The sequence below is a fragment of the Dromaius novaehollandiae genome, chromosome 9 (assembly GCF_036370855.1).
Source record: "Dromaius novaehollandiae isolate bDroNov1 chromosome 9, bDroNov1.hap1, whole genome shotgun sequence".
Lineage (NCBI taxonomy): Eukaryota > Metazoa > Chordata > Aves > Casuariiformes > Dromaiidae > Dromaius > Dromaius novaehollandiae.
In genome coordinates, this window is record NC_088106.1 from 13,114,749 (window position 1) to 13,133,705 (window position 18,957).

The following is an 18,957-nucleotide window of genomic DNA, read 5'->3' on the forward strand; positions in this document are numbered from 1 at the left end:
TGTCTCGTGAAACTATACTCAAGCTCCATTAAACTTCATTCGCAGATATTCATTTGCAGGCTCCAGTCGGAGGGCAGCACCTAAAAGTCAAGTCATTTAATAATGCATATTTTATCTTATTTATAATCAAAAAACTTGCTATTATCATACCACTGAGGGACCAAAGACCACAACCTTATGGATGCCAACTTTCTTCCTCCACATATCTTTCACAAAGTGTCCTTATATAATGGTAAGCTGCATTCAAAATTATACTTGAATACAGGACCTCATAATGCAAACCTGCCACCTCCAGAATGGAGGGCTACAGAAAGACATAAGCTTGCTAAAAAAGGAGAAGGCTGTACACTCTATATGGCAACTTTTCATTTCCTTATATAAAAGTTTAAAGAAATGCATTTCTCTCATGGTCCAAAGACCTGCCAGTAAGCTCTGAGAGGGCTCCAAGGTCTCCACGCACCTCATCATCTCCTTCACTTCCATTTTTCTCACTTTGCCATTTTTCAAACACAAAGCCTTTAGCAGCACATACATAAGGTACTGCATACACAGGAGTTTATGTAAAACAGAAAAGCTTCTTGCCAAGAACTCATACTACACGTACAACTTCTCCTCACAGAAAGGACAGGAGAATAAAGATTAGTTCCTCTATTTCATGAGTTATTAGTCCCTAGATATTATGCTAAATACTCTAGTCTGTAGTACAAAACCCATAGTCAACTCCCAATTATTCAGAAAAGGAGAGAGAAGGGAGGGCCAGATAATATGGACAAAGCAAAAGCACAAGTTAATATGAAACATAATGCAGACAATGTACAACAATAAATAATAACACTGCTGACAGAGGAGTCTCAAGATCTCCTAGGTAGCACTGGCCTAGGCTAGAAAACCTGCTTCAGACAGCACAGTGCCTTTTGAATGCAGGTAAGCTGTCCAACCCAGCTCATGCAACCAGCTTAGACACTCCAAGTACACCCATCGCACTGTTAAACCACCCTGAATAATCTGTGCACAGCTATAGTGAGCTCTAAATGAAAAGACTATGGGCAAGGAAGAGCATATGTTACTGTTACTCTGCTTAACCTCTGCTCCCTGGCATTCATCTGTTTCAGTGAAATACGTTATATTCAGCAACTCCAACTGCTCTGCAACTAAACCTTAACTTGGGGAAGGAGACCTAGCATGAAGCAAAGGTAGGAATAAGGCAGGCAGGCTGGAAATGTGAAAAGCTACCAGCAAAGACTTCATATTTCCCATCATTCATATATTCATTTTACTAAATGCTAGCAATGACTTCGATTCATCTTAATATTGTAAACAACGTTCTCCCTCTACAAGTGTTTTTACATGTAAATATTTCAGTTAATATAATAGCAATAACAGCCTCAATTCACCTAATATTATTTTTGCACATTCCCCCCCATATATTGCACCGACTAATTCAAAATATATTACCTAACTCCTTTTTTTCCAGACAGTTTAAATAGACCACCACATTAAAGTCAGCAGTAGATGGACAGACCACCAAGAAGAAAGTTTTGGCTACCAACGCATTTCAGTCTTACTTGGAGAGACAGAGACAAACCAGCTCAAACCAGAACTGAAAACTAAAAGGTCCTAAAAGCAAAGTCAGTAATTTTGTATAAAAAGGCCAATTACTTTCATAGAAAAGCAAGGATTTCTATAAAATTTTAAGTCAGTTATTAATGCATTTCTGTGGAGCTCTTAATAGAGTGGCTCCATATTTATGGTACTGGGATACTGCTCCATCAGCCTACACAGTGAGGTCACCAAGTACGTCTCATACCACTGCAGACACCAGTCGGTCTTCAGCGGGATGGTATTTTATTGAGGAGTAAAATAAAGTCCTAACAGTCAAAAGTCCTATGTTCTTTTAATAACCCTTGAGGCCATCTCTCGTGCTGACATCATCCCTAACAAAAAAAGCCTGTTGCACTTTACACAGGCAGTGTTGCAGTTTCCAATAGGACGATTATTGCCAGAAGTTGAGAAAAAGAGCTGGAATCTCGTCCAGTCATCTGGCCACTCCAGTGTCGAGAAATAAAACAACAGTAAAGAATACGTACGGAAAATATCCCATAGCAAACGGAGAGAATAGCCAAATGAGGAGATAAACGACAGCAACTGCCAAAACATATGTTCATAATATAAAATAAATTTTGAATCTGGAAACCATAAAAGTCGCCTTCAGTCAAAAACACACAATGCAGACATTAGCAGGGATCAAGGACTACAAAACTGACAGCCACAATTTCATGTGTCTTCACTATTTTAAAAGCTAAGCTTGCTTAAAAAAAAACAGTAGTGAGGCCATCAAAATGAAGGTTACTCTCTCAAATAATATTTAATAGATTTATATAAAGCTTTTCCATGAACAAGACTCAACATTATGAATCTCTGGCAGCAAACAACCAAAACCCAAACTGATCCCACTACAACTGAAAATAGACATTTTCCTAAAGAAAACAAAAGAAAAGGACAAAGCCCTGCTTGGGAAAATGCTTAAGGTAAGGCTTAACAGAAGACACTTCTCCTCTGAGGCAGTGATTCCAATTAATCTCAAACTACAACTGTTGCTCAGAAAGTTTTTGGGTGGTCCGTGTGAAAGGAGTGGCTCTATCACTTGAGCTCCTCCTGAGAAACATTACAGACAGTTTTGCATGTGCGTGAGAGAGAGACACAATTCGACCCTAACTGGCTCGGTACAAACTACATGAAACGGAGGAAACAAGGAGAAAGAAAGCTTTTTCTCCTGCTACAAGACTTCTTGAAAAACATCAGGACAAGGGAATGGATCTACTTCCAGAGAAGTCCATCATTCCACTCCATAATCACCGTTTTAACTGCTGTTATTTTTTATAACTCTACTCAAGCACAAAACCGTATAAAACAATGTTCACTTGCAAACACTCAAAAAATCCAAACCAAAACTCAAACTGAAAAGCTCAAAAGAAGAAAGTTGCAGAGAAACTGCTTCACGCATGCCAAGACATGGACATCAGCCTAACGACAATCGAAACGAATAAAACCGCAGTATTGCTCCTCAGCAACACAACACCCTGCCTTCTGTCCACTTCAGAAATACTTGACTGTGTTCCAGCAGAGCACGGTTTCATTTTACGAGAGTGCTTCACAAAGCTAGAAGTGAGGGGAAGCGTGAAGTAGATGAACTCGTCTTCCATACCTCCAGGACAGAGCGACTTTGGGTCCAAAAGGAATTACCTAACTGTACACAATTTAGCTTAAAAAAATTCTTTTTTAAAGAAAACAGCACATCAGTTTTGAAAATGGAGCTAGACCTATTGCTAAATTATAAGACACACAGCATGCAAGCCTCTGGATCTGTTCATTTGTTATTTTTTCTTATTAAAAATTGTGAGAATTGTTAAAAATATACATTTAATAAACTCCATCTGTTTTTCTTTCTAAAAACTTCACTAAGATAAAAAGCTTGGATAAAAAGAGGCACAACAGTTTTCGGCTTTGGCGAAACAGCAGGTAAACTAGTTCCAGCATCCAAATTACTGCAAAAAACCCCAAACCACTCCAACCCCAAAGCAAAGAAAAAAATCCCACTGCACCACCCCCTGGATTTCAAGTCAATAGACTTAACGGAAATACTTCAACTTTCAGCTTTCAAAAGTCTGCACAGAGGAGTGGGAGATGGAAGAGAAGGACTTTGACACACAGCAAAGAGTGTTTGAAGTGTAAGTTTGATTTACATTGAAAAATAAAGCAGCAGCCAACAAAGCACATGCAGCAAAATGGAATGGTAATACTGAAAATAACTTGCTCTACTATGCAAAGGTTTGAAGACAATACATTATAAAAACAGCACAAGGTTAAAGTATTAATTTAGCTTCAATATAAATATGGAAGAGATCAGCTACAAGAGAGCAGCCAGGGTAGGAAAATGTGAGGCAAGCAGGATATTTGAAGTTTATTAAAAAGAAAAGTGAGGATAAAGCATTAACAATAAGGATGGTACTGAAGTAGGATACTTCTGGCACCTTTAAAGTGATACCAACCTCTCACTACTACAAGTACGAGATGACAAAGAAAATCTATCGTGAGATCACTAGGAGGACAGAAATGCTTCTATACTTCTAACAGAAGCAGAAACATTGTTCAAGGTACTATAAAGCAAGTACGAGGAACTTGCAAGAAGCATCACCACAAAATACATTCAAAAATAAAAGCAATATAATTTATAGTGTATTTCACCTGATACTATTCAAAAATTTTTACAAACAAGGATTTCTCCATCTCCATTAAACTGTAACTGCTGCCAAAGAGGAAACAGCTGTTTTAATAGTGAATAGAAATACTACATGAAGGAAATGCAGAGCACTGCGTCTCATTGATAGCAAGAGTGAGAGATCAGAGGACAGGATACCACCAACTGAATAAAAACTTGATCAATTAAAATTTGCCACTAAGTTTGGCAACCCATGAAAAACAGTCAGAGCCAAAAACACAGCAGAAGTAGTCTTCTCCCACCTACCACAGCCAAATGGAAACTAATATAAAGCAAACTAACAGCTAGAGTGAAATAAAAGTTACATTTACAATTTAGTACACATGCATGCACACTTCCATTAAACTCTTGTTCATTAATCTTCTCATCACTGCAGCTAAACACCTGCCAGAGGTAGGCTTAGTTTTACGAATCAAGATCTTCAGAACCCTACAAATTACCTTTACTTATCAAAAAGGATGTCCCCAGCTTTACAACCACCAATATGCCCAGTTTCTCCTATCCAACTGTTCAGTCCTGCATAACATGCAACTTTATGAGATTACATATTGCAGTAATATAGTTTCAAATCAACTAGCATGGGAATAAAATAAAGGCATATAAAGTATTCTTTCAAGTAATCTAGTGTATCTGCAATATAAAACTTGAAATGAAGAGAAACTTAAGCACCCAAAATAAGATTTTTTTTTCTCCTCTTCATGCAGCGCAAACTGCGTTCTCTATATTTACAACCGCATGACTTAGCCTGCAAAGTAAAACAATGCGCCAAACAGCTTATTCTGCAAGTGCCTCAGACACGAGCACATGTCACGGTGCAGACAGCCAGGAAGCAGGATGTACCACACAAATCAGGAAAAGGAAGATGCAAAGAGACAGGAAAAGCAGTGGTAGAAAGATTTCTTTAAGGTCCAAAATGGCAAAGGGAAAACAAATAGCCAAAGTTAAGAAGTGCCACTTATTTTAAGCATGAGCTACATGTTTTCTTCTATTATGATTAAAAAAGTAGACACGACTGTTCAGTAGACTGAAATAAAAACAGGCGAGCTAAAGAAGTTACATGAACAGTTTCAACTGAGAAATATAAAAGTATGAACTGCCCCTCAGCCTGCATAGCGCTAGCCTCTCCAGCCAGCTCCAGCGCGCCTTCAGTCGTGCGCACCTCGGTGCCCCACAAGAGGGGGGCGGGATTCGCACGGTTCTGCTCGCGTGCTTGCAAAATCCCCAAAGTCCTGAACAATTGTCAGGTATCGGAGACATCTCTCACTGCCACCACCACCACGAAAGCTCTGGGAACACATGCTGCAGTCATTCATAGAAGAGCAACACCCTCCCCCAAAGCAGAGGAGACAATTCCTCATTCAGCCCGTCCCAGAGCCTGCTCACGCCACTTGCACATTTGTACAAGAGTTGTTCTAAGCAATGCTTTAAGAAATAGGAAGATGAATTGCAAAATGCCTTAGATTTTATTTAAATGTGAAAAGCTATTTAAACCAACTAGTTTCAAATTGACATAATGCTACTCAAATGGAAATTCCATAGATTGATTTCTTACAGTACTACTCCAAAAAGTAGTTAAGGACCGTGAATATAAATTCTACTGTGGTAGTGGGGACACAAAAAATGTGACAGATTAACAGGTGTACTTCTCATTTTAGCATGTATTTGTAGAAGCAAAGATGGCAGATGTTTAGAAGATCACATCTGTATTAATCAATTACATAATTCACACCGAAATAACGTGAGAAAAAATTTAGCACTTAGACTGTGCCTTACCTCTTCAAACCACTATGTACCCATTAACCAGCAAATAGTAGTAAATGCATCACACCTACCTATTTCCTAAAAACAATTTAAACAGAATGTTACGAGGCAGAAAAAAATAGTATTAATTTCATAAAGAATAAAGATTTCTGGCAAGAAAAGTCATTTCTAGAGATTTATTTTATTAGCTCTTTAATACTTCAGTCTAGATGAAATTCCGCAAACTGGAAGAGATTCTTGCATTAAGTAACGACAATGCTCTTCTGAAAAAGGGAGAAGAGCGATCAGGCTTTGTAACCTGTAATAATAGTACAGCCAAAGTATTATCTATTTCTGAAAGGCTGATTTTTTAGGAAACACGGTATGTAGAAGTGCTTTGCAGTTGCAAAAGTATACTGGAAAAATTAAACATAAGGTCCAGATCTAGGTTAAAAGTAGTTTGTAGCTTTGTAACAGTCTCTTTATTCATATTTATCATATTTATTCAAAAGATCATAATCTTCTACACATTTGAACTTGCAGTGAATGTAATGACATGGAAAAAGCACAGAAAGTTGAATATTTTAAAAATATGGCATATCACAATCAATAAAATTCTCAAAATAATTAGGATACAGATGTGCTTTTGTAACCCCCTACATTCTTGGTATCTTAAAGTATAGCCTTGGGAAACAGTTAATTCTTGAACATATAACAAGCCAAATCTGACAGAACCTAAGGCCTTCTCTGCATATTAGAGTACTTTTTTTTTTTTTTTTTCCTTAAACAAACACATACTGATATTCTCAAAAGGATATTTCTGGTATTACAAATAAATCATCAGATAAACAGAAAGACAGCCTCACTCTTGCTGTACAAGAAGGGAGGATAAATCCCTCATCCGATACCATTCACTTTTGGTTCCATCATTCACCATGTTTTTTAGCCAAGATAAAGAAGGATGTGATACTTCAGTAACACTTCAGACAGTTGCCATGCATTCAGACAACAACAAAATAAACTGAAATCTTTTACCTCTTATTTCAAATTACAAGTGCATGTTTTTTTCCCTCAGGGAAAGGGGTAAAAATTGTGAGCAAGTATCTTAAAAACAGAAAAATCTTAGAAAAATATTTCACAACTGCATGTGTACCAAAACCAGATGCAAAGCAGATGCGAAGTTGATCACTAAGATATCGTTAAATACCACTAAGATAAGTTAAATATTGTCTCATGATAAATGATACAACGGCACCCTTTAAACTGAAAATACAACTCAAAGCTGATTTTAATAAAGTATGTATTTTCCAGAAGAGCAACTTCGAGAGAGACTCAGCAAGACCAGTGAGTGTGAGAGGAAAAAAAATAAGAATTCTCCATGAAAATGTTCTTCAGCATACTCAGAATGAAGAGCTAATATTTAATTACCAGTGAAAGATATTAAAGATCTCAGGCTTTACTTCTTACACTGTGACTTCTAACTATAGTTATAACAATCTTCAGACACATAAGCACCACTGAATGATGGAACTTGACTTGCACAGTGGCAGAACAGAGCCATACGATACGTAAGACTTCAGTATTTTCCAACACATTTACTGCTCAAACTATTAATCTGCTGGTTTAGCACAGATGGGTTCCAAAGACAGATTTTTACTCTGCTAAGCACAAATTCATCTGCCCGTTGGCAAGCGAACAGAATAGAAGGAAGTAGCAAATACTTTATGGCCCATGACCACATTCAGTTATGGCCCTCTACAAAAACATTTATTCTAGAGCTGAGCATAGAGTCAGTGCACTGACAAGCACCTAACTGTACTGTTATTATTGTGTTCAATGACTCTCTTACTCCTAGGGAAGAGAGGGTATAGCACCAACTGAAAGTCTAGTAAAAGGCTTGGGCTATGACTAAACTTAGAGGTAACATATACGGCCATAAACAGTAGTAATAATGAATTAAGCAAGTTTAAATTACTACTCGTCTCATCGGCACCCTAAAGTTAATGCTCTCCTCAGATTTAGAAGGAATTTTCTACCAAACGTCAAGATGCGGATTATTCCACCTATTAATGTGCTAGCTCTGATGAGGGGACTGGAGCTGGCAATAAGGGAGGCATTTGAGACAAAGGACAAGATTAATAGGGAAAGAAATGAAGGCCGAGAGATGGAAACTGAGCTGGAACAGACAAGAAAAATAAAATGGGGACAGAAGAGAGGCAGAATTGAGATAAAGATATATTGTTGGGGACAAAACATTTGACATGAACATGCAGAAGAAGTCCAACCTGCTAGATCATAATCCCCTTCGATACCTAGTACAGAAATCAAGCTCCTCAAATCACATCATTGCTCTCTCTCAGCAAACATCTGTACAACTCAGAGGCAAAGCACAGGTCTCTTCTCCTGCTACAGAGTCCACAGAGAGAATGAAAACCTACTGCTATCCATCTTACTGGCTCAAGTAATAGAGACATGATGGATGTAAAGGTTTGAACTGCACTGATGAACCACATGGATGTCAGCATGACTCCAATTTCTATGTTAAAAAACTAACCTGAAAAAAATGTGTCAATAATTTGCATAGAGAAAACTCACTTAGAAAACTATACAAGACTGGCAAACCAAGCACACAGACAGGATAGTTTATAGTCACCGATGTCCACATAACTTTAATTTCTCACTTCCTGTGCACATCTACCATCCGCAAGTCTTTAATTAACAACCACATACAACTTTTCTTTCTTTTTATCCTTCAAGATTTTTCTATTCCCATAGCATTCATCATACAAGATGAACTTATTCTAAGTATCAGGACTAGTAGCCTAATGTAAGACTACAGTTGCAAAACTAGAGATGCATCAGGGAATGAAGTAGTTGCAGAAGGAAAAAGGGATGGCTGACACGAAAGCGTGTGAACGCTGCTTTGGAGAAATCGATTGCATCCTGCCACTGCCATGTACTTCCTTCATGATGCTAAGCAAATCTTGTGAAGTACTTTTTCAAAGGTCATCATTAATGACCTATTTCCCTTTTTTCTTGATGTTTGAGCTTCATTTCCAGTTCTCTTGAGGAGTCGCCAATGCAGCTGAAGTTAGTAAGAACTGTACTTTGAAAAAAAATATAGTAATATGTAATGGTTGGGTTGCCTAAAAATTCAGACACTAAGTCTGGTACCCCAAATTAGTAATTGCTTTCAATCTTTGTATGATTGCATGTTTTGTATCTATAAAATGCAGTGATATCACCTTGCTTGACTTGACAGATTACATGAAAAACAGTGTCTGAAGATTATTCAGTTGTAAGGTGCACTACCCAAAAGCCCAAGAAGACAATTACACATTTCTGAATTCAGTGCTCACTTTCAACAATATGCAGAATAAAGACACTGGAATTCACACAGTTCCTTGAACAATGAGGCAAAAAAATTGAACAGATGCTCATTAATCCTATCACCCTCTACAGAGAGCAGTAGTATCATTAAAGGCTATGTGCAAAGGAGTCAATACCTGGGTGGCATAGCAAATGGGTCTTTTCAGGCATATCCTCTTTTTTGAGTGCCTGGACAACATATAGAGAAGACTGTGACTGTAAATACTGTAATTCACAAGCAATAACAGACCAATTGAGAAAGAACAAAGACTCTCCTCACTCTAGAGAGACTTACAGGCTCTGTCAGTAAAAGCAGCGGTTTGTAGTACGGAATCTTAAGTGACGCTGAAGTAGCTGAAGTAAAGGACTATCGGAACCGTTTAGGGAGCTTCTAAGTGAAAAACAGGCCCTCCTTCTGAACACAAACAAAAATACCAACTTATACACAACTATCCTACAAAGACCACAACGTAGTACACTTTCGTGTCTTAAGATATCTATAATTCAGAGAACTAAAGCAGTATTTTAATTCCTTTAATACTCACACTGGCAAAGTCTACAGGCATTTTTAACATGAATGGGTTTTCCTCCCCTCCATTATGGTGGCATAAACAGCAGCGGATAAAGAAGAAAGCACACTGCATAGCCTATGACTTCAGCTAAATACACAACTGCAATTCATTAAAGCTGTTTGGCTAACATCGGAAACCATGAGATCCAAGCCTCATTAATTGTTAAAGAGAGAAGAACCCTTGAATTGAGTTATAGCCTTTTCATTAGCTTCCATGTAATGTTATTTTTAACACATGCTATATAATTTGCAACGTTTGTTGTAACTAACTCTTAAATGCTGGTTTATTTTACTGAAGAAACTAATTATGTCAACTAAAGCTAAACCTAAACCATCAGTTTAAAATTACTTGCATAAAGTAATATATTTTGCCAAATGGAAGCATGTGATTGGAATCTGCCAGCAGTAAAGTGTCACTGATTGCAGTTTAACTCAATGAGGCACGCTCTAAAAGAAAAAAAATTCCTAGATCCACAGACTCAGAGGCTAGCATGTTGTTTTACAAACTATAATTAGCAAATTTACAAGAGATCATTGATAAAGTGTTACAAAATAGAGTTAAAGTGTGATTTCACAATCGATTCGAGTCAACTTAATCTTGCATTTCTGCCAAAATGGGCCCTCATTCTCTTTGTCACTTCAGACAGTCTTTCCACCCTTTCTGTTTGCTGGCACTCACACACATGTGAAAGTGTAGTGAGCTGTCCAAGCTGATCCAACTGAAAACTAGTTGCTGGCTTAGTTTTCAGCCAGGTAAGTACAAAATAGCTTGCTGGAAGGCAACACAATTGCTGGTGTTGACTGTGCAGCAGGAGGTGAAGACAGAACTTCCCCTTTTGGCATCAGCATAGAACTTGGATCTCATTAGGTTTTGGATTTATGATCGACTTCAAGGAGTACTTAATTAATACAAATTTGCTACCTCCAAGCATAGGTAGAACCACAGGAGAAAAGGGCTGGAAAAAACAATGAGAAACAAAGCCATTCAGTTTTTTCCTAAGCTCCAATTTGTCCCCTGTATGACCACAGGACGCAATATATTCACTTACCAGTCCCTTTCCTCTTGCCTTTTTATGTGATTACACAGTTATCTCCAAAAATATAACTAAAAGTGTGTACACAGACAAGTCAGTATTAAAAAAAAAAATCTAATCATGATGGTATCAAATCACTGGGGGCAGGAAAGTCAAAGACTGCTAGGGAAGCAACTAGAAACACAGGCAATTGTGAACACCACTTAAGAGAGTTTACTAGTAGTAAAAGAGTTGATTGTGGGATTGTTTTTGTTTTTTTAAGATCAACTCACTAAATAAAGGCATTCCAAATTTTGCACATTACTTTTATTCCAACATGGCTTAGGAAATATAAATTCAGACCCCACTTTCCTTGTTGCTATATAAACATTAAGCAAAAAACTACCTGTGCACCAAGAAGCTTGGAGCATTACCGCAAGCCTCAGCTTTCCATCAAAAACCAGTATGCCACATTCAGCAAAAATGAACTATAAACTACCACAGTCAACTTCTCTCCACGTTTTGCTTAATGTAACACAAAAAGCAAGAAGACTGACCTCAAACTACCAACTTACCAAAGCACCACCCTCAGATAATTCCTTTAGCCTAGACTAAGAATTACCAGCATTTATGCATACAGCACAAGCATGACCCAGGCCTTCCAGTAACAGGGGCATAACAAATAAAAAAAATCAAGGGACTAAGTCATGTATTATTAGAGGACTGACAAAATTAGGAGGCAAGACTGAAAAGTGCAATCAAATGGAATGAGCTAGATTACTGTCTAAAACTGAAGAGCCCTTCTTTGCTAAACTACCAAGTTTTGGGGAAGAGTGTCATCATCCTTTCTTCTCTCCCCACCTCCATTAGGACCTCTGGATAACATATTTCTGCTTGGATTTTGATGGGGGTGGAGGGAACTATAACATCCGAGCACAGAAGTCTGAATCGTAATGAAATGTTAGATTTTGATTTTAATACTGAAACTTCAGAGATAAAAGACTGGTGCTATAATCTCTTCTGACTTAAATACCAGCTACTTGAACTAAGAATCATCCCTTTTCCCTCAAAGTTCTCTTAAAGATTATAATGAAATAACATTCAAGATACAGTAATCCAATGAGTTTTATTCAAGCAATTATTTAATTTTAGGATGGTTTGGACTCTGTTGCTGTGGCTTTTAAGAACAAATGTTTGGGAAATACTGGCATTGCTATATGAGCCATACTGTACTTCTAAAGCTTTTTTATGTTTCATTAAGTAATATCAACCATATTTCTGGCAGGAAGTGAAAATACTGATGAGACCTCTTACTGCAGAACAGTCAAATAATCACTGTAATCCTTCCAAATGCATACAAGCAGTTAATGTATGGAAAGTGTATCGATGCTATGGTCAGTTTTTATTGTTTCTATGGAGGGCTGCTAAGAAGAAAAACGTCAGGACACATTACTGGCAAAGTCATTCAAAAAGGTAGTAGCTGACAATTTTTTTTCTTCAAGAGTCTTGCTATCCTTTTTCATTATTAATATATTCCAGAAACATGATATAGTACTCAGCATATAATTATCCTACTGGTCGATCTCCATACAACAGTCTTTTTTTTTATTGCATAAACCCACATATTCCCATTTTCTCCTTTAAAAGTGGACACAGTGAGTGGTTTAGGTAATTAGAGTTGTCTTGGAGGGTTTGACAAATAACTTTCCTGTTCAATGTATGCTTCAGGCCACTGGGAAAGTTATCAAATGATGACATCACAGTCTACATTAACACTGGCAAAATGCAACTATGTTTCCTTTCATGTTTAGTTCAGATGGTTTATAGCCCTTCCTTTTCCTATTCCCTGGTTGAGAACATAAGTGGAATGAACGAATTGGTTGTAATTTAATCCAAATAAAATGGGGATAGATAATGCTGCTAAATGAAAGAGCGTGAAAGAAAAACAGAAGCACATTCTTGTTTTGTTAACGAAGAAGTTTGCTCATTCTTTGTCATCATAAGCTTTGTAAGTTTGAGTCATTTCCTAAAATTCAAATTAAATTGCAAGGGATGAGCATAAAGAACAGCTTCTTCCCCCTCTTCCCTCTCATTTAGTATTTAAATTACCATTATACTGCATTTCTTGTGAATAAACCATCCCACATGTACAAGAATGTTAGAACTATTGCATCACACTGTAGGGAGCTAACCTATTAACAACCCATTCCGAAGCTTGCAAGCAAATACTATCCTCAATTCGATTATAAGTTGCTTGGTTCCCCCCACCTTTTTTTATGTCTGTACATTGCTTCTTATTATGTGATCTTAATTCCAGGGCAAAAAAAAAAAAAAAAAAAGTCAACTCACTATTGTATTACTTCAATGCCTGCTTAAGTTACCTACCTTCTGAAAACAACAGAGAACACTAATCTTGGTTTTAAAGGCCTTCTGTGGGTCCTCAGCATCTGGAAGACAGCAGCTTCCAGAGGGCAGCTGAGGCTCTGACATTACTACAGGTTTCACTCTGCAGGGAGAGTTTTGTGATTGAGGCACGTGATTAATGACAAATTTAATTCTCCCACTGATGTTTAATAGAAATATAATAACTTTCAGAATAAAAATGCAGCAAACCCTGTTTATCAAATATTTTGCCAAAGTCAAGTTACACCTGCCAGAAACTTGGTGCTGATGATTGTTCATGGAGCAGTTAAGAAGGATACCTGCGTATTTTGTCTCAAGCACAACTGGACCAGAACACAAGGAATAACACTACTGCAGCCAATCCACGAGAATGAGCTGCCAGATGCAATTTACATTTCATTAGAGGGCTACAGTCAACCTGAAAAATCACATCTCTGTACAAAAGCACCATACTGGCAATAAAATACACAGGACCACAGTAATGGGGTGTGTGTGTGTGGGGAGAGTATTTTCCACCTTGATTAAGAGTGCAGTAAGGCTAGTAACCAAACACAAACAAATCAACACCTCCCACCTTGCTTGAAAGATTATGATAATTGACTGCTAAAAGGTTTTCAGAGGAGTTCACGTGTGCTTTTTTATAATCTGGGCTTTAGATTTTCAAGCTTTTGAAGCAAATATATTGCTAAGCTATACTTTCAAAATAGCACAAAAAAGTTCAAGAATTCAAGTATAAGAAATGTATGCATTTTATTACTAGTATTTTTACACAACTGGATCAAAATCCAACAGTTACTTGCACGATTTTTTTTTCAGCATACCCATCTATGACTATCTTTTCATTGTTTATTCTTCAGCATAAGAAAGTTTACTCTTAGTTTACTGCTTAGAGAGATCTGCCAGAATGTCATTGAGGAAAAAATATCAATGAGGAAAAACCATTGTTATCATTGTTATCCTGCAGCACAACATACTTTTTTTTTTTTTTTTTTTTTAAGTTTACAGGATATTAAGCAATACAGTAGAATATTACTTTAAAAAAAACTTTTGTATTTTGCTCTGACACAGAAAACAAAGCAGTACTGTGTGTACAGTACTGTGCCATCACATCCAATACCACATCCATTTGTGCACATTTTTGGACATTCAGGCATTAACTGCCTGAATACAGTCTAGAGCCATCTGAAAGTAGGTATAGTAAGTGAAAGAAAACAAGACAATTAAATAAACTTATAAAAGTTGGGATTTGGTGCAGTAAATACTGTGGTTATTCCTACTAATTTGAAACTAGTAGGGCACTTATCTAGCTCAAAGAGAATCAAGGAATGAGTTTATGCAATAGCAGCTATAAGAGCTTGAGCTCTAGGGTTAGTAGTACTGTAAACTCTGAACACTTCAAAGTTTCAAAGAAACATGCTCTTTCCAATGATGTAACATTTGAAAACTCACTTTCTGGTTGCTATCCACTTATAGGTATTCCCCCCCCCCCCCCAGCCAATTTCAATATCCAAACAGAGCATACAGGTAAACTTGATGCAGCATATTTCTAATCTCTATACCCTGCTCTTCCCACCGACCCACTCTAGTGGTTCATCCATGTTAACAAGAGCTTCCAGTCAAGGCCACTGCTTCTGTTAAGGCTTAAGGCTATTCTAGAAGCTAGTTCTGTAGCAGTGCAGTTACACTAATAAGGCATGCGATTCACTGCCACCTCTTTAACACAGATGCAGTTACAGTGAAACGCAATTACTTTTATTACTACAAGAATGGGAACGAGCTATACCAGTATAGCACAATCCATGCTAGAGAGGTATCTGTACAAAAAGCAGTAAGATTTGAGTTTTAATTATTACATCCTCAGTTTCATAGTTTGGAAAATCTCAGTAATTTTGGTGAAGCTCCACGCATACCTGCCCCACCTGATGTGCTTTGAGTCTTTGCAGAACAGCATGCTGGAAGACACTTGGGAGTCTACAGGGTTTTTTTTACGTGTTTATAACACCTAGTATGCACTTTGCATTATACCATATTATTTGTGGCTACTAACACGTAATAGAAGCTGGAAGTTTCACAAGAAGGAAATCGACATGGGGAAAGAAGTGGATTAAACCTGTAGCTCAACTGACACTTGAGGGTCAGGAACACTTGAATGATTTCTTTCCACTGCCCAGCCTTATTCAAAACACAAAAAGTCATAGAGCAGGTTCTACCAAAAAGAGGCACGAGATGAAGTTATTCACAAGAGACTTCAAAACTGAGAACTTAAACAGAACTTTTTCCTCACTCAGTAATAAGCTCTACTTCTTTTAACTTAGGAACAGTCTTAGCTTTTTCCAAGGTTCATTGTGAAGAAAAATGCACAAAGTGTATGGTATGCACTGCTGCTTATTGGCATTTAATGCTTCTTGAACAACTACAATGCAAATATTCATCACAATAGATGGGAACCTTTGCGGAAACAAGAATTCCCACAAATTGTTCAAGAATACAGTAAATGAATAGTATTATAAACAAAAAGCCCCAATCCCTCACAAACGAGTATGTTGCATTTACCCACAGATTAGCCCACTATATATTCATTGTGAAATTGCATTTGTAGAGAACCATCTGAACAAGAAATATTTCATACTCAAACAAGGAGCATTTTCTATTTATAGGTGTGTTCAAGCCAAACTAAGCAGATCTGCCCCCAGCAAGATTTTTTTTTCACGATATTAGTACTCTTCTGACAGATTTTTTGCTCAAACAGGACATTACATGACACAGTGTGAAGTTAAACCATTTTAAGGGAGGCTCCATTTTGAAATATTCAACTGGTAGTATATCAACACGCTAACAAACATGGCAACTTTTTAGAAGTGATGTTCAGAGTTTGTTTTTTTTAGCTAGTGTTGTCAAACAAAAGCATCACAACTCAACTGACAGAAAAAGTTCTAAGAAGTAATCAAAGCTAAAAGTGACATGTCAATACTTTCTATGACTATTTATACTTTGCTTATACAACTACACAATTAAAACACATGCAAACAAGATTTGCTCTATATAACGCATTAAGAAGAGTTCTGCATCCCATGAAAACACTCATTTTATGAGTCTTACCTCTCTGTTCAATACAATATGTTAACATAATTCATAAATGTTTGCATGTGTCTTTACTTATGAGCAAATTGTTTAAATGCAAAGTATGCATTTTTAATCTACTCCCTATGAGCATACTTGGGGAGCAAAGCAGAAAAAATTGTCCTGTTGTTTACTGTACCTTTTAAAGTATTCCTTAAAAATCATTATTATTTTTCTATATTAGAATTAAGGGAGAACAAAGTAAGGGGACATGCTTCTTTTCACAATACCTTTCAGATCTTGCACATGGCTGTCAGAAATGACAATAATAGTAGCATAAGAGCACAAGAAATAGTTTTCACTTTCTTTAGCTCACATACACTTGACAGCTCTTTTTGTAAAGTTGGTTTCCCCTGCCAACGGGGCAAGATAAAAGATAGGGAGGGTGTATATACATGCGTGCATGCATATATTTATATACACAGACACACATACATCAGCAAAAGAACACACACGACTAAAACCACAACAGCGAGCAGTGGATGCTCAGAAAGGACTCATAACTACTCTTAAAACCCAGCCTCGAACAATGCAGCACCTCCCAACTGGAGGAAAAACAAATCGGGAGATGGCAGCGCCCAGCCTCGAGAGGGGCAGAGGGAGGGGGGGCACCCCGCACCAGCGCTCCCCATCCTGCCTCTCGGAAGGCGAGAGGAAGGGCGGAGAGCGAAGGGAGGAGGGGAAGGCGTGAAGGAGAAACAGCCCGAGGAGAAATATGCCAAGCATCGCCCCCGGGGCGGGGGGGGCCGGGATCGCCTCCCGCAGCCGGGAGGAGGAGGAGGAGAAGGAGGAGGAGGAGGTGGAGGGGGGATCCCCCCTACACACCCACAAAGAGGAAGGGCGGAGGGGGCACAGCCCAACCGCTCCAAGCCTGCGTTAGGAAGGGGTTTTCTCGCAGGAGAAACCTCTCCTCCTCGTGCATCCAGCATCAGCCCCGCACTCGGGGAGGTCTGGCTGACCTGCCCCCCCGCCCCCCCCAACGGCCGTTTTGGCGGTGGGCAGCCAGACCTCCCTCCCCCCCCGCCGTGAGGGGGAGCCGCCAAACCCCGTCACACCGGCTGCCCCCGGTCCCCTCCCCGCCGCTTCCAGCCCTCGCCCCGCCGCCGGGTCCCCCCGCTCCGGGCCGCGTCCCTCACCGGCCTGCGTGGTGTCGCTGAGGTCGTGGTTGGCGGCGCTGGCCCGCGGGTAGTCGCGGAGTTTCCTGCCGCTCAAGCTGAGCGTGCCGCTGGCCGCCGCTTCTTCCAAAGCTCGGTCCAAGGAGCGGCTCCACGAGCCCGGGCCCGAGGGGCCCGGCGGAGGGGGACATGTCGCCGAGCTCCCCGCCGGCATCACGGCAGAGCCGCCCTCCGGCGCCACCAGCACCGCGGCCGCCATTTCGCCGCCGCAGCCCTCCGCCGCTCCGGTTTCGCGCACTACTACGCAGGCGCGGGAAAGCCCAGGGACTGGCACGCAGGGCGCATGCGCGCACCCACACACTGACAGGGCGCCCCCCGCCCCCCACGCGGCGGGAAGGGCGGGGGGGCTGGAGGCATCTGGCAGAAAACCTAGAACTGGCTCGTTTCGAGGCCGCTTTTCCCTCCCCTCCGAGCAGGCAGGGCGCAGGCGGGCCCACCTCCCCCTGGCAACGGCTCAAGCGCCCATGTCTCACCTGCGGTCCAACGTAAATTCTGGTTTACCCCACCTGGGTGGGGCACCACAGGAGCACTTCCACAAACTCAAGTTTTCTGGCACCTGGAGAGCGCCCTAGTCGCTAATCCTTAAAAGATCACAGTTTGAAATGTCTGCGTACCTGCTCGTCTCACTTCCAGGAAGCACAGACCTGCTGCTTAAAAAACAAAAAACAACCCCCCCCACACACACACCTGCTGCATGTCTGAATGCCGTCTGAAGCTGGCAACCACACAGATTTTAGCCGGTAACGAAAAAGTAAGAACTTAAGAGAGTCACGCACCAGGTCAGAAACTCGCCCTACTCAACATCTTCTAGGCAGTATTTTCCCCCCACATACAGTTAACAGCAGCACTTCCACTGCTCATATACGCACAGCTCCTGCCAGCATCTCTCTTTGCCAGTGTCCTTACTTGCAAACACAACCACGGTAGTTTATCACGGTGTTCGCACTGATCCTGTAATAAAATGCTTAGATTACAGTGACCTCCTATTACCGAGACATGTCACAGCAATATGAAAACCAGAATATGATCTGCCAGATTAAGGTATCTGGTACTACAATGGGACCAAACCACTACGTCAGACAGTGCCACTAAAAACATCAGCTATTAACATATTTTTCAAATGCAAGTGAGCTTATACAGTACCAGTGCAGCAAGTGCTCATTTTTCAGAATACTAAGCTGGAAATGAGTGTAAACTCTCTTTAAATTAGACTAATTTTTGGTATATTCTTCAGATATTTAATGACGATTTAATCATTAACAACCCCTTGAAGGATATCAGAACATT

The 18,957-nt window shown here is 39.5% G+C and overlaps 1 protein-coding gene across 15 annotated transcripts in view; it reads right to left on the reverse strand.

The window, feature by feature from the left end:
- The window catches only part of LRCH3 (leucine rich repeats and calponin homology domain containing 3), a 71,076-nt gene extending 53,099 nt beyond the window's left edge, over window positions 1-17,977 (reverse strand). For 3 of the 15 annotated variants that reach the window (XM_064516761.1, XM_026093468.2, XM_026093462.2), the window contains exon 1: window positions 17,632-17,967. In XM_064516761.1, coding sequence (XP_064372831.1) covers window positions 17,632-17,869 — 238 coding nt within the window. In that variant the 5' untranslated portion in view covers window positions 17,870-17,967. Of the gene's footprint in view, window positions 1-17,631 lie in introns of all 15 variants that reach the window. The other 12 variants (XM_026093469.2, XM_026093463.2, XM_064516764.1 and 9 more) reach the window with 11 other exon arrangements.
- Window positions 17,978-18,957: the final 980 nt, after the last annotated feature.